The 17677-nt window shown below is 34.0% G+C and overlaps 1 protein-coding gene across 1 annotated transcript in view; it reads right to left on the bottom strand.

Moving 5' to 3' along the window:
* Window positions 1–17677, bottom strand: part of VPS50 (VPS50 subunit of EARP/GARPII complex) — a 127887-nt gene that overhangs the window by 104507 nt on the left and 5703 nt on the right. The window contains exons 2-5 of the mRNA XM_017525102.2: window positions 16096–16164; window positions 4177–4299; window positions 3011–3082; window positions 399–452 (exon numbers count right to left, since the gene is read on the bottom strand). Of these exons, the coding sequence (XP_017380591.1) occupies window positions 399–452; window positions 3011–3082; window positions 4177–4299; window positions 16096–16164 (318 nt within the window). The remainder of the gene's footprint in view (window positions 1–398; window positions 453–3010; window positions 3083–4176; window positions 4300–16095; window positions 16165–17677) is intronic.

Here is a 17677-nt window from a genome sequence, read left to right as displayed (position 1 = left end):
CCTAATGAAAACACAGATTCAGTTATACCGTTCCAATTTTATCATATTTTAAAGCCAGATTGTTATATTGCCAATGAGTGGTCAATACTGCTGAATCTGTTTGTCTGTTAATGGGAGTAATTTTCACCGGCTCTTCCAAAGTTTGAAAAACCCAAGAGATCACTTTAGAATCATATATAAAAACCCTTCACTTGTTCAGTTTGATAAATTACCCCAAATGAAAAAGAAAAATATACATACATACACACACGTGCACACACACACACACACACACAGAGTCAATATATTGCTATAGAATTATAGACCAAAAAAATAATTACAATATTTTGACAGCTCCAAATGTAAATCACTCAACCATTTTAAAATTCTGCTATAAAAAATAACAAATATTATCCTACCTTTACATAAGCAGGCTGTTTTTCAAGGATTAAATCTGCTACTTTTTTAGATACCTATAAGAAGATGTAATCAAACAAAGGAAGTAAAAGAACAAGCCTCATGCTTTCTATGACATTTTATATTTGAATTTTTAAAAGAATATTCCATAGATCTCCCCAATAACTTCTAGAGCAGCTACTGGCATACTATGGCCATATACATTTCCCTGGGCTATGAAATTAGTAAAAGAGGTAATATAATAAAGCACATAGCACGGGTTCTGTCCTTAACAGAAACTCGATAAATGATCATTATTGTTGTTAATAATATGAGTCTCATTATCTGATTTACCTAACATTAATCAAAAAATGTAACCATCTTTAAGGGAATAGGACTTTATTGAAAAAGATGAAACTGCTAAGCAGATTTTTAATCAACTGAATTTATGGAGACAATATCTGGAAATAAAACTTGCTTGTACCCTTTAGATCCTTTATGCTGCATAAGAAGACAAGCAAGTAGTTTGGTCCTCTACTTCTGAAAAGCTGAAAACATGTTTTTTGGAATGCTATGAAGATATCTAAGGTTGTGTATAGTATTCTGTGAATAATACTAATATATGCAAGTTAGAAGTATAATGATTTTGAATATGAGGCTCTAATTCCACCATTTCAGGGTACCTGCCATCTTCACTAACAGATACAGCACATGCAGCATGAAGCAGGACACACAGAAGGTATTTAGGGAGTGTATACTCCAGAAACACAATTGGCTCCCCTTCCGCCTTCCCCAGGCCAACTGAGAACAAAACATTGCATGTCCACTATACTAATGCATTAACCCTTTCACATTTTCTTAATCTGCCTCAAGCATCTTTGAAATTATGTAAATTAATTTTTAGATACACTCATAGTTTCTGTCTAGAAAGAGAGATTCCACTAAAGTTAAGAAAATCAAATGTTAAATGGCTTTTAGACTTCAATTAATGAAGAAATATCAATGTTATTCCTAAATATCGTTTTAATAATTCCAAACGTTCCCCAGGATTGTCTAGTAATAGGGTACTGATCCATGGCCTGTGAGGAACCAGGATACACAGCAGGAATTGAGTGGCAGGTGAGCAAGTGAAGCTTTATCTGTATTTACGGCCACTCCCAGTCGCTTGCATTACAGCCTGAGTTGCTCCACCCATCAGATCAGCGATGGCATTAGATTCTCACAGGAGCACTAACCCTATCCCTACTGTAAACTGCGCATACGAGGAATCGAGGTTGTGCACTCCTTATGAGAATCTAATGCCTGATAATCTGTCACTGTCTCCCATCAGATGGGACTATCTAGTTGCAGGAAAACAAGCTAAGGGATCCCACTGATTCTACATTACGCTGAGTTGAATAATTATTTCATTATATATTATAATGGAATAATAATAGAAATAAAGTACACAATAAATGAAATGCACTTGAATCACTCTGAAACCATCCCCATTCAACCCCCCACCAGTCCATGGAAAAACTGTCTTCCACAAGGCTGGTCCCTGGTGCCAAAAGAATTGGTAACTGCTGCTCTAGAGCTCAAATCCCTTCTCCTGCCCAAGACTGCCCTACCCCGCCACTAAGACTTCTGAGTGTAACAGAAAAGTATACCTTCCTTTGTTTGCCAGTTGTATTATTAAAAATCATATCTTAAATTCAAACAGATAAACTTATTCCTACTGGTCCTTTGGTTGAAAAAAATATCACGTGCTACCATTAATTAAGCCCCCTACAGTAGAATCTGAATTTCATAAAGTGGGTTTGGCCTAACATGAAGAAATTATACAATCACAGAAATTTTACAGCATTAAAGAAAATGCAAGCCTAACCTATCACTTTATTGATAAACAAAAGGGAGTAACTGAGGTTAAATGATTTATACAACTTCATAGTTAAATAGTGACTACAACTCAGATTTTCTGAATCTCACAGAGACCTTTATTCTGAGAAAAGGATACTCCATTACAGGACCAGGCATAGTGGCTCTCGCCTGTAATCCCAGTGTTTGGGAAGCTGAGACAGGAGAACTGCTTGAGTCCCAGAGTTCGAGACCAGCCTGGGCAACATAGTGAGACGCCTTCTCTACAAAATATTTAAAAAATAGCCAGATACACTGGCACATGCCTGTAGTCCCAACTACTCAGGAGGCTAAGATGGGAGAATTATCTGAGTCCAGGAGAGAGAGGCTGCAGTGAGCCCTAGCAGTGCCACTGCACTCTAACCCGGGCAACACAAGACCCTGTCTCAAAAGCCAAAAAAGAATACTCAGTTACAAAACTATGGGTAGGGAAATCATGTATGTATGACAAGGAGCCTAAAGGTACCTACTAATCTAAAACGAAGTTCAAAGTTCTTTGATCACATTTAGGATTACAGAGAGAAAATGCCAAGTTCTAGAAGCAAATCTATCAAAGTAACATAAGGAAAACCACAGGCATTAAATTTTAATACAAATGCATCATTTGAATCAGTCATGTTAAACAAGATTTGTTTCTATGTTAATTATTAGTTAAAACCATAAATCTGCAAACATTATCCCTCTCTGTTATGTTTCATCTGCAGTTTTGTCAGTAGAAAACATGGTTTTTTTTACTTACTGCAGCTTGCTGTTGTTTCAATTTGTCTCTGTACTCTTCTAATTCTTGCAAATTGAGAACAGGTGGAAGCTTCTACAGAAAAAAAAATCATGAATGAAGAAGAAAAAATAAATTGTTTAATTTGGTTTCATTTACCTGGACCCTTCTGACTAGTGAACTACAATCTATGCAAACAAAACAGCATCACATCCCACTGCCCTCCATGCTGCCTGTCCTCCCAACCTCCCTCCTAGACTCCAACCACAAAAGTCTACACATCTTTAGCACACAGCCCTCTGGTTCCATCCTTCATCCAGCCTTGTTACTTTCACTGCTGCTGCTCTACCTTCTGGGGACCCGGGGGACTTTGGGGGACCATTGGGGATGCTGGACCCTAAGCTGGCAGACACTGCTGCCATGACCTCTGACAGGAGGATGTGAGAAAGTCCCTAACCCTAACCCCAACTCTACCATCCACAGATACATCCCTATTTGTTTATAATAGAGCTCAAAACAGATTTCTCCTCTGGAATATTACAAACCATAAGTACTACTGTGTGACAGTTGGACAACATTCTGGATTACATCAGCTTTCAGAGAACAGTATCGGAAACGAACCAAAATATGCATACCATTGTGTATACAGGGAAACATTCTCAGTCAATTGACTGATGAAACATCAAACTGAGTTGGGAACTGACTAGCTGTATGTAATGCATATAGCATTTGGTTGTATCTTAAACTAAATTTCACTCTTCTGGCTTTTGTTAAAGTTCCCATAAATTTAAAATGTCAGTATTATAAACATTATGGCATAAGAATCTTTATTATGACTAAACAATTATGTAAATACACATTTCATAATTAAAAGTCTGAGCTTCCCTACACATAAACAATATATAAAATAGGATAGAAACAGCATACTAATGCATTGGTGCTAAAAATTAAAAACCAAAAATACAGAAATGTTTCCCTGACCAATATTCTACAGTTGTACTTAAAGTTACATTAAAAAAAATAATTTCATCGTCAAACAATGCTGACAGTTGATTTAATCACAATGTGGTAATCACAGACCTATTTTGGTACCAAAAATATATAAATGCCTCAAAAAAGCACTCAAATCTCACAAATTCAATCACTGAACAAAATAGGCCTTAGATACATTTTAATGAAATTCTTTTTACCTCCAGCTCATATTTAACAATATCAAATGAATCCGCAGAAAAATACACTTGTTCAATACTATTAATAAGCTCTTGTTCAGCTTGAGGGTCACTTGGCTGTTCTCGAAGTTCCCTGAATTCTTCCTTTAAGGAAAAAAAAAATACAATTATAGTACTTGTAGCTTTTAAAATTCCATCTGCATGGAAATAAATGATCATTTGTCTTAACAGTCACATATGTACCTGGAACAATTCTGACCAAGGATGCAAACCAACAGAAACCAGAAAAGTTCACAGGAAATTAGGAAATAGCCAAACACTAACACTAACAATAAGAGAAAAAAACTAGCCAGTTTGAATATCCAGATTTTATTCTCAATTCCTTGTCTGTCAACAAGGTTGATAAAAATTTAAATATTCAGCAACGAAAAAGTGACTACCTAAACCTATCATACATACATATCACAGATATACACTTACTATTTAACAATATTCTAAAATCTGTCTCACCCACCAGATAATAAGGGAAGAACACCTCAATAACTTCTGGGTCACAATCAACTTTAGAGCCCTAAGCAGAAGACACAAACTCTGCTAAAAAATCTCAGTACTAGGCTCTCCAGAAAAGGTTCACAAATTTAGTTCTGTAACTCTCTGAGGCTTCCTTCAAAGTGGATTGCTGCTACAATTAATGATCTGATAATGAACATAAACTTCTGTATTTGATAAAATGCTTTATTTCTAATGATACAGAACAGAGCTTCTGTGGATTTGAAAAAGAGCTTGACAGACAAACCCCTGTTCCCAGTGTCAGCATCCTTATCCTATGCAATTTCACTGCATAACGAGATAAAGCTTCAGTTAACAAGTAAATTTTACAATTCAGATACCCACTCCCCTGCCACATTAATCAAGACATTATTATAGTCATACAACAAGTTAGCCATTTGGTTTATAAATTAAAATTAACCTCAAATACATTTATATACACAAAAGGAACTATTATTTTAAATCATTTTACAGTAATTAAAAGAACACAATAAAAATATTAAGGAAATACACAAAAATTATCTGGTCAATTAAAGAACAGTATATTTTTCAGACACATTCTAGATTATTTTATTGCAGGGCATATCTTTTATTCCAAAAAAAAAAAATCTTTGCTCAGTTATCTTTTAGAGGTTACCTTACATTTTGTATTTGTAAAATTAACTATAAAAGTATTCCCTATTAGTAAGTTCAAGGTAAAGAAAATTAGAACAAATCTAAAATTCAAGAAAATCGTTGGCTGTTTAAATTTAAAATTCCAATAAACTTAAAAGAGGAGGCAAACTCATAAATATCAAACCTGAATAATCAAAAATGCTGGAAAGGAAAATCCTTCTTCTGTATTAACTCATAAAATACACAGAAAAAAAGGTCAAAGATATAGCCATCACTGAGTCAGCCTGCAATTAGCTACTATGAGTGCAGTAAGAAATCCAAGGTCCCAACAGTGGGAGCTACCTCCCTGAAGGGGTTTATCTACAACACATGAATCCATTTAGCACCCTGAACAGTGGTGCTGCCACACAGACTTTGTTAAAACTCACACTCGTGCAAGGGAAGGTTCCCAACTAGCCTATCAACAGGCAACCTCTATGTATCCAGCGGAAATATGAAATAACAGTAAGAAATGAGATGGAAGAGGAGGTCTGAACTTCCTGGCAATCTCTTTCCCTAAATGTCCACAGGCTTTTGAAATACCAGCTTCAAATGCTGCAAGTTGAGGGAGGGGAGGAAATGAGGCCCAAGTGACAACATGGCAACATTGCCTCCCGAGGAATTCTGCAGTAACATGAGCAAATAAATGCAGTTGATACTGTTCAAGAAAAAATGTTTGAAGATCATAAAAACTGCTAAGATTTTTTTTAATCAGATAGAGAGCCAAGCCAGAAATTCAAATAGACTGCAATGATTAAGTACTTTCACCTTAAAAGCATAAAGGTCAGTGACATATAACACCATGCTGAGGTTCTCAATACAGTACCTAATTGATTGATAAGAAGTTAAAGATACTTGGATTTTAGCTGCAATTCCACTATTAACCCTCGGCAACTTAGTCTCTTCATGCCTAGTTTTTTTCACCCGTAACGGACAAACATACATGCTTGCGCTCTCTCACTCTCTCGCTCTCACTCTCCCTCTTGCTCGCTGGCTCTCTCACCCCCTGCTTCCCTTTCAAAATGACAGTAAAACAAATATACAAAGTTATTAAGAATGCCAAAGAAAAAACATAATTTAAAGTATCTCACAAGTGTATATTTCCAAAACATGATGAATCTGTAAAAAGAATACAATGTGTATATGTATATCAAATGCTATTCTTTCCTAAAAAACTGAGCAATTAATATCACAGAGAGCATACAACCCCATATAATTTCAAAGAACTGACAGTGGAACACTTGACACTCTAAAGTGTACTAAACCTGGCCTAAGGAAAGGAATAAAACCTAGAAAAGCAGGAAAAAAAAATGTAGCATACAAAATAGAATTAAACCCAAAACAAATGTCCCCATGTAACATTATTTCCCCATAAAATATCCTCTCCTTTAAAACAATTACATAGCTTCTATGTGAAAATATACATATGACCTGGAACTTATTCAAATCCCCTTCTGCAATCCCGATTCCTGTGTTCTTTTCAATCCCATTGCACCAGCAGCTTGTAAAGCTCTGCTTCTACCTAATCTTTCTCTAAATGTTTCGTTGCTCTTAAGACTGCCTGCTCAATCAGACTGTACACTTCTTGAAAACTCAGACTTCTCTTCATTCCCCATCATGCTGCTCCACAGTGCCAAGGGACACTGCAGATAATAATTACTATTACTGATCAAACTAAAATTAATTTACAATTAATTCCCAAAAAAATGAATATGAGACAAAAGGAAAGGAAAAGACCATATGTTCTTGTTTTGATAGTCAAAATTTTCCACAAACTCTTGGTAAAACATTTCTTTCTTTTAATTAGAGATAACAATAAATGTGAACTGATTTAGGAATATTTTATACACATAAATTAGAAAAATAAACAGAAGCAACCAGATTGCATATTCTTAACACAATTACTCAATAATTTAATAGAAACTGATTCCCTAGGGTGGGAGACACAAAAATACATAATTCTTCACCTAAAACAGAACCAAAGTGGCAAGCCAATACAGAAGTATGAGGCCAAATTTTACACAACCAAAATGAACAAGAGGTTTCCTATAAAAAAAATTACAAGGCAAAATTGGGGGAAATGAATACCAAATGAAACTTCTTATACCATATTTAAACACATGATTTAAGAAAAAAGTTATAATAATATTAGATATTCAAGCTAAATCTGGGATAAAATATTTCAACCTTAAAATGCTTAAAATAATTTATTTTTACAATAAAATTTGTGTCACATAGTAAGTAACAAATACATAGTAACATTAACGGTGACATTAAATGCTCTCTAAAACTTGAAAATCCAAAAATAATTTGTCAGCAACTAGTCTACCAAATGTGCCACACAACTTACTGTCAATGGTAGTCAACTAAGGAAAAAGTATATCAGCGTCACCCCAGAATTAAAGCTGGAGAAAAAAACTACAATTAAAGTAATGAACTGGAGTAACAGAGAAGAGGAAACAAAAGCATAAAAGGCAAAAATGAACAAATCAAATCTCTCTCCCATACTATCCTTACAAACTAACCTGCCTACTTTCAAAGCTCTGTAACCTTATCTTTCCCAAAAAATAATTCCATTTAAGAAATAGTTTTTAAAATTCCCGCTATGTAAAAATTTCCCATACTAGGTCATACAGGTAACAAAAATGAATAAAATATAGCTTTTCCCTCAAACAGGTGTTAAAGTAATAGGAGAGGTCGGATAAATAAGTAAGCAATAACAATGCATGGCAGAGCATAAGGGTGATGCAAACAGAATGAAGGCATTAGATGGTGAGTTCACATCTGATGGAAGAGGTGGCATTTGGCAAATAAGAGAGAATAGGTAAAATTTCAAATTTAGAAATTTGGGGAACAGGGTTACAAATATAAAGCAAAGCAAAAGTAAGAATATTGTATCGGGAAAGTGTACAACAGGTTAAAGCAATAAAGGGTGGCTTCCACAGGATAGAAAAATGTCACAAGGGAGAGGCTGCATGTATGCCAAGAGACAATAAGATGCAACAACTGAGATTTGTTTGAATTCATTTTTTAAAAAATATTAGAACCATATTTTCTTCACTAAAAATAAATCATCTTAACACATATCACTGTCCCAGGTGCTATATCGAAAACAGGCATAAATATTCAAAATTTTCTTAATGTAATAAACCAAGCAGGATTCAATGTTTTAGAGGCATTTTTCCAGCAGTTACAACACGCTATAAGGTTGCATATAATACCACCTAGCCTGTTTTTCTATTTTGATCATGTCTGAGATAAAGCTACATGAGCATGCACATAAATGTACATCATGAATGTATGAAAAATGAAGAAAAAAATCATATTAGAGATTTAAGTCAACATCTTTGATTTAGCCAAGCTACTTTTCCTTTCAAAATAACAAAAAAAGGTTTTATGAGAATTTGGGATTCAGGTCTATAAAATAATTTGAGCCCTCAAATGTAAGGTATTATAATACATTTCCAGTATGTTTACGGTTTGTAAGGAACTATACTATAACTTTACCGGCAATTTCCCATTTAAGAGTTCATCACTCAAGGGAATTTATTCAAATTTAGTAGGGAATTTTTTGTATTTAACTACTAATTTTGTATTTAACTACTACTTTTAAATTATTCAAAATACCACACTAATTAAAAATACTAACCCAAATTCAGGGCTCTTAATTCTACTCACTTTTATTAAAAAGTTATGACAGCTTAACGGTTTTCTTTACCATTATTAAACTTAACTCTGCAATTTTTGAAAAGTAATTTAACCTAATTTTTAAACCTATATAACCTATATATGAGTTTGGAATCTCATAATCTTGAGTACTAGGTTTTTATTCAAACAAAAGTATGAATGCAAATCTTCATTTCATAGGTCACATTTCAAAACTCTGCAAAAAAATGTATATAATAAAAAATGAAATGCATACCAACTACCCTTTCTGTACTTAACTCATTAGACCTGATTATAGCTCGATGGCAGAATGCAATGTACGTAAGTGTGTGTTGAGAAGGGAGAGAAATTTTACAAGCAAGATTTGGGGTTTGCCACAGTTAATCTTATCAAAGACTTTTTTTTTTTACTGTTTGCATTTCTTCATTCATCAACATAAAAAAGCTATTCTGTTATAAGAAAAGAAAAACAGAAGCCATAATCTTACCAAAGTTAACATCGCTTTAGAGTTCGAATTGAAACCAAAAACAAAACAAAACAAAACCCAAAAACAATTAGTCACCAAAATCTAAAAAGAGCTAAAAGAAAGAACAAAACATGAAGTTCCCAATATTCAGTCAGTATTACAAAAGTCATAAATCACTGAACAGAAATAGATTTTATCTCTTTCCAAATGAAACAAGATTCAAAACTTATTTCAAGAACACAGATAGCCTAAAACCATATACCACGTTAGTTTATAATGAATTGCCAGATGTCTGATTACGTGAGGAAATGGCACATTCTCCTAAAATCCCACAAGAACAACAATAATAATTCATCAAAGATAGCCGGTTCATCAGTTTCTGTGTGTTTTAAATAAACTTATCTTTTAAAGCCTACCGTTTTTCTTCAGGCCTTTAGTGCCATCTAGTGGAATACTGTTGGAGTTACAATTTAAAAAGAGGTTTTGGCAAAATGATTTACATAACACTTTTATAAAACGTTATTGTATCACATTTTAATCCAGCTTTATAACCCAATCAAGTGATTAAGATGATGTATTTTAAAGTGTGCCACATGCCTGTCCTTTCTGGGGCTAACACTGAAGAAAAGACATATCAAAAATCGTGATACAGAGAGAAAAATCCAGCGTGTACATCTTCATTGTTTTTCTTTTGTTTTCAAACATCTCACCAGACACTTTCTCTAACAGAAAAAAATACTGTCTATTCTGAGAAAAGACAACATCACAGCACCTTCAATCCCAGTGCCTTTCACAGGGTCTTCCAACTTCCAAATCCAATAAAATCATCAGTCCCATTTAAATGTCCCTCCAATGTAACCCTTCTCCATTTCCTATACTTTATGTTCCTTTTTTCTTCTTAATCAGCATTCTGGTCCCCAACCTCCACTCAACAGCTCACCCCATAAAACTGTAATCTTTCTTTAAAAAATTAATCATCAACTGTAAAAGATCTGAATACATTTCTATCTAGTCTACATCCTCTCCTAGCTTTGATACCATTGCGCATACCTTCACACAAACTTCATTGTGCCTCCACTCCTCTGCAATTATCTATTTTTGCTTGTCTCCGTTACTCAGGTTGAGTTAGGAACAGAGTCTTGTACCTCTTTGCAACTTCAAAGATTAGTAACTGCCTGGTTCCATAAATGTTTGCCAAATAGACTGTATGAATGAACTTACCTGATTTGTTATGAAAGAAGTGAAAAGAATGTCAAAGCATCTGAAGCCATGAGAAGCACAATTTTATTAATGGTTAAAAAGAACACAACTAAATACTGTTAGCCATGAACACCTAAGAAAAACTCATAAATGATTTTGCAGATCCATAGTCTCCCTTAGTATCACCTGCAGAAGACACCTGTCCTAAATGATACATAATCCTAAACTGAAAGTCTCCTAGCCATATACCTCAATACTAATCTTCTCTGATACAGATACCAATATGTTAATCTTCTAAAAAAAACACTGCTCAGAAAATTCTTTAGAATGCATATTTCTTGTATCATATTTCTCCTATAAAAATTATAACATAGAAAGTATAAAACATTAGAGCTAAAAGGACTCTAAAAATCATCTAGTTCAATAGTATCTTTTCACAAATGAGGCACAAATCATTAAAATGACTTTCTTTCAATGAGCTGAATGTTTAAGTCAATACTTAAACTTACGTCTCTTGACTTATCACTGTCCACATATTTTGGTAATACTATAAACCAAGCTCTGCAGTTAGCATGTGGTTTTAGGATTCTTTTAATGGATGTTAAGAAGTCAAGTCAAATTGGTTTATCTGATTTCGCAGAAGTGCCAGAAACTCTAGAAAACATTCTGCTCAAATTCCTAGAATTTATATAAGTGGAAATGGTACAGAGTGGGCAGGTACTCAATAAATACTGTTGAATGGACAAAGTATAAAATAATTATTTCTTATATTTAAATAATTATATTCTCAAACGTTGACTGCAACAGACATTTATTTTGTCACCTCATCCTATGTTTTTCTTTCATGAAAAAAAAAGGTAAACCAAGCCTGTAATAGTAAACACAGCTGAATCCCATTACTATTTATGAGTTAATGAAATCGAGGCCAAGGAAACCCTGATCATTAAAGAATACTATCAGAAGGCAATACTTTAGTAAAAATTCATAAAACAATATTAGTATCAATACTCTTTTCCAGATTCATATTGTGCCATTGTGGAAGTACAATGGAAAGTATTAATAAAGGTTGGATGTAGATTTATAAGGTTCTGAATACTGGTATTTTTATTTTTAATCAGGGCTCAATAAATACCCTCAAACGCAGTCCTAGTAAGTTCTATAACTAATAACTTGTGGCTCTGATTATTATCATATATTATAATAAATACTGGTTTTATTCTTAAATCTTGTAACCAAGTAAAACTCCTTTCATGTTTAAATGGATAACAAACTTAGTAAATACTACCTAATTTCTTATATCTTTACATGAAAATCTCACAAATTTGAAGTATAACAGAATCCATTTCAAAGAATGAAATTTTAGGTTTCATTCAGCCTTATCCTACAAAAATTCTCAGTAAAACTTTAAAACGATTTTCTAGAACGGTTCCTCTATTTCCTGTTGCTCCATTCTTGAGATGATATTCTCATCTTGGCCAATGGTTCCCAAACCTGGCTCCACAATGGAATCACCGGGGAATCTCTAAATATTACTGACATTTGTCTCCACCCAAAAATGGTGATTTAATTGGAATTGGCCATGGCCTGGGAACCGCTGATTCTAAATGTACAGCAAAATTTGGGTACCACTGATCTTGGCACTGAGCCATTTAAGCTAAGATTCCTGAAATCTGTCTCAAAGTTTTCTATGCTCTAGCAAGTTCTGAAAAGAACCTTAAATGTTTTCTACTTTTCTAGACTATTTTATCTGCCCAAATTCCAAATTTCCAGTATACAGATTACCAGTTGAATTGCATTTGCTCTTAAAATGGGGCGCAAGGTCAGTTTGTTTATAAAATGCAGAAATTGTACCAGATGGCTTCTTACCACTTTGAATACATATAGTTCTCAAAAATAAATAAATAAATAAACAATACCATCTGGCTTATCAAGTACACCTGGTGCCCTTCAATTATCCCTCACTACCCTCCTTTTTCTAGCAAGTTGAAGCACATAAAATTTGCCAATATTTGACCATTTTAAACTTAAACAGCCACAATTCATCCTAATATTTTTCTCCTACTTATCCTTTATACTAAAACCTTTTCATGTAACAGAACCCCAACTAACCTATTTCTTTCTTGAAAATGCCACTGAAATCCTAATTCTCTGTCCCAACCCAAAAAGACATTACGAAAAGAAAAGGAAAAAGAAAGGAGCCCATTCCTGAAGACCAGGGATATGTTTTTTAAAAATTGTACCTACACTTATGAGTGAGGCAGAGCTATTAAATGAAGTTAATAAGTTTTTCATATAAGAATTTACAGGTTGGGTGCAGTGACTCATGCCTGTAATCCCAGCACTTTGGGAAGCCAAGGAGGGCAGATCACAAGGTCAAGAGATTGAGACCATCCTGGCCAACATGGTGAAACCCCCATCTCTACTAAAAAAGTACAAAAATTAGGTGGGCAAGGTAGTGTGCACCTGTAGTCCTAGCTAGTTGAGAGGGTGAGGCAGGAGAATCACTTGAACCTGGCAGGCAGAGGCTGCAGTGAGCCAAGATTGGGCCACTGCACTCTAGCCCAGCAACAGAGTGAGACTCCGTCTCAAAAAAAAAAAAGAATTTACAGTGACTACTTAAATAGCATAAATTGCTATGTGTAAAGGGTACCTCCCTAAGCAAAACTAATGGGTACCTTGTTTTTTAAACCTAGTAGTATAACGGGAGAATTTTCTATGTTTTATATATATATATATATACACACACACACACACACACACACACACACACACATACAGACATACATATATATATATATATATATATATAAAATATATATACACACATATATATAGACATATATGTTAAAAACCCAAGCTTCCAAATAATTTCTAGAGTATAATAACATTTTTAAGAGGTCAGGGAGGGAGGGTAGAAAATCTATACTGACTACTTCATGCAAAATAACTGCCAATTTCAAAGAGTTTATCACCCTATTTCCTTCTCCTTGAATGTAAGTAAGCTCTCTAACAACAGGGAATTTTTGTCTTTTCACTGCTACTGCCAGTCCCTAGAAAGTTTTTAAAAAATGGTACCTACACTTATGTTTTTTAGAAGTAGTACCTACACTTATGAGTGAGGCAGAGCACTAAATGAAGTTAATAGGTTTTCCATATAAGAATTTATAGGCTGGGCACATAGAAACTCAGTAAATTTGTTGAATATGCATAAGGAAAAGATCAGAAGGCAATGTTAACCTTTACAGTGTTGGTGATCTTGGTGATTTTTTTTTTAGATACCTTTTTAGTTTATCGTGTTTTCGGTTTACAGTATACATTAATTTTATAATAAAAGCGAAGATTATTTTAAAATAATCATTTCAATTAACATTTTGCATTTTGTTAAAATACTTTTAATCTTAATTTTAAAAAGATCTTAAGTGAAGATCTTTTTCAATGGCATCAAATTTCAGGTCATCAAGAACTACCTACAACATTAATTTCAAAGCAATTATATAAAAATAAGTCAATAAAATATAGACATAAAGTCATATCTAAATTGTGAAAAATATTCAACATTAAAGTTACATCAAGCTATGCTTTGTAGGGAATTTCTGAATGAGTCTTCTTAACTCTTAATCTCAGTACTGACTTCAAATCTCAACCATATCAAACTCAGTTTACTGACTGGAGCTTTGACAGTCTATGGACCCAGCAACTCTCGTGTTCTCAGAACCACCCAGAAAGAAGGCAGCAGCTCTGCTCACCTCATCTTTTGTTTTGCTATAGAAGAACACAGAAAGAACAAACAGGCAGATGAAGCTTATAGGTATTTCTTAGTGTAAGGTTAAATGTAAGCTTACAGCATTAATACCTTTTTTACTATTAACTGCTTTATCATTTAACTAACTTGGCTTCTTAGCATGTGCTAAAGAGACCAGTGCTCTAGGCTTACTCTTCACCTGAACCATTTAAATTTGCTGACCTTGTGATCCCAGACTGGCCTCCCAGCCCAAGACCAGTTACCCTAAAAGTACAGACAGCACCGGTCACTGATGGAGCTAGGGGTGGAGAGTCAATAAGAAGACTATGTAATGAGATCACCATAAATTCACTACCAACCACTACTGGGAAAACATCAAGGCTCACGGTTGAAACCCAACAGAAAGTTCTTATTAAGACAGTCGGTATTTTTTAAAGAGGCTCACTCATCAATTTGACATTGATTCTGCAATATGTAATAAAATCTAATTCAAGGCATGTTCATAATGCATAATAATCTTTTTCTTTAAGTCAAAGAAATAAAGAGAATTATTGTCAATTAGGATTTATGGTTATCTCTTATTTCCCAACCTTTTCATAGTCAATAATCTTTAATAACATTGTATAAAACTATATGATACACTTTTTATAAAGTTTTTTATCTGAACCATTTCATGCAAAAGAGTTGGTTACAATATGCAAAAGGGTTGGTTACAATTTTATTGCATTTGGAGAATATGTTTGGGTCTGACCCAAAATAAAAGCAATGCAGTAAATACAAAATTCACTTTAACAGATCAGGCACCTGAAAGAGATGAGAAATCATCCTCCTAAGGAGCTGACACTGAGGTGTAAGGAGAGGCCTTAAACTGCTGATCAAGAGAAGCAAGCTGTGTGTATTCAAACGCCAGATGCAGAAAACAAACAGTATTTTCACATATGACCCTCAAATTAAAAAATACAAAAACAGACATTCAGAAGTGCCAGGTTAATCTGTGATATAGTGGCTATTCACATGAGCAGCTTCAAGCAGCAACACTCCAGAGAAGCAGCAGGGATTTAATAATACTTAATAATTCCGAGGAGAATCCAGCTAGCTTTCAAATAACCTATACAAAATTTGTAAACTGAGAAGTTCACAAGAATGTCAGAGGATTAAAATCTAAAATATCTACAATTTAGGAGATAATTTATACAATTCAATATAAACACTATGGTTTAGCTGCTTATTCAAAAACCTCCGCTCAACAACAACTATATAATCATGATTTTTGGCACAGAGTGTTAAGAGTATAAAAAGTCAGTAGTCAATTATTTCATTTTTATTTCTACAAATTACAGCAGATAAATCAATAAAAGTGTGTGTGTGTGTGTGTGTGTATACACATACATATATAACTGCTTTCCGGCTAATAATTTAATATAATAAATTCCCAATTTATCAAGTTTGCATTTTCTGCTTTACTATAATGAATCATACATACTACATCCCAGTGTGTAATGAAACAAGCCCTACACCCACTGTACTGTAAAAATGTACCTAGCTTATCATAACAACCATCTGCCTGTGGGAAAGAAAAGCTTCTGTGAATCAATTACTATCCAGAGACAATCATATTTTCTTAAGGAGGTAAAACATCACATTCACACGTGTAGATCAATACCTTTCCAGGGACCCGGAGACTCTCTATGGCACCAAGATCACTGAGGCTTTCTTGAGGGCTTTTCAGACCCTTAAAAAAATAATAAAGAGAATTTTAATCGTGCTGAAGAATTATAAGAGGATAGAATATACCTACTGAAATAGAAATGACCACTTTAAAAATAGAAATTTTCCTGCCTCAAAATATGGAAGATACATTCTAAAAGCAATTATCACTTAATACAATAGCACTATTATTAAATCAGCGAAGGATGTACTTTTGGTATTTTATAATAAGAGTATTACACAGCACCTTTACAACTAATGGTAGAAGTCTAACCTATCTATGGTTTAAAAACAGCTAAAAGAAACTTACATAACAAAAAGTGTTCTATAAAAGCACTTGCATATACAATAATAATTACTAAATTCACCTGGAAAAAAGTCCAAGCAATAGTATTATGATTCACGGATACAATATACTAACCAACTAAGCTAATCAAATATTTTTGAATAACCAAATTGCTTAGTTAACATATAAGTAGTACCTTCATTTTACCTGAATCTTTCCCACCAACATATCCAATTCATGCTGCATAAATTAAGACTGAAGTCTCATATCTCAGTCTCCTACCTCCTTTAGTTCTTTGGTGCCCTGCGCTTCTATATTCACATCAACTGGGGATTATGAAAGCTTTATTTGTACCAGGGGAAATTATTAAAATAGAAATCAGCAATTTAAATTTTCTTTAAAAGCCTCTCTTTAAAAATAGGCTATTCAAAGAAGACACTAATGTCCTTGCAATATTAGTTTTTAGGCAAAATTAGCTGTTATTAATTTGAAGAGAGATTTATGATACAAATTGCTCTTTAGTTGCACTATACTGGGGTCCTTAGTAACCAAAATACATGGTATGCTTATGTTGACTATTTGCGAGTTAGAGCAGAACTTGCTTATCTTTAAACTATGGAGATATGTATTCTCTCTTCCCTGTTGTAAAATGCCGTAAGTCATATCTACAATTTTTTTTATTACAAAGTGCTTTGCCTCAACCCCAAGTCTTCCATTACCCCAGAATATCTAACCTACCCACCCTTTCTCCCCTCTGCCTCTCTCGGGCACACTTACCACTCTAAGAAATGAGAAAGCAATATACCACTTTCAGAATTATCTCCTCTACAAAGTCTTACCAAATCCTTATGCTTCAAAGAACACAGTATTTCTCAGTATAACCCTTTCTTCGTGTCCATCAACATCACCCAGGGAACTTGCTAAAAGTAAGATTCTTAGGCCCTAAAATAAACCTAATAAACAGGTTTTTCTGGATTTGGACCACGAATGTGCGTTTTCCAAGACAATACCTCAGCCAAAGTGGTAAAGTTTTAAATTTTAAATATATCTTTCTCTTCCAAACTTTAAGTCCTAAGGAAAGGAAAAAACAAAGTCCTATTTGCCTCTATAGCCCAGTGGCTAACAAAGTTCCAGAAACAAAGTAAACAACAAAGAAACGAGTAAATTATTAGATAGAATTCATTGGTCAGGCTCCAATCTCCAGCAAATTAGCGCATTGTTCCCACAAGAACATGCAATTGACTGCAAAAAA

This window comes from Cebus imitator, unplaced genomic scaffold, assembly GCF_001604975.1.
Source record: "Cebus imitator isolate Cc_AM_T3 unplaced genomic scaffold, Cebus_imitator-1.0 Scaffold37, whole genome shotgun sequence".
Lineage (NCBI taxonomy): Eukaryota > Metazoa > Chordata > Mammalia > Primates > Cebidae > Cebus > Cebus imitator.
Note: the sequence above shows the minus strand (reverse complement) of the source record. Positions and strands in the feature narration are given on the sequence as shown.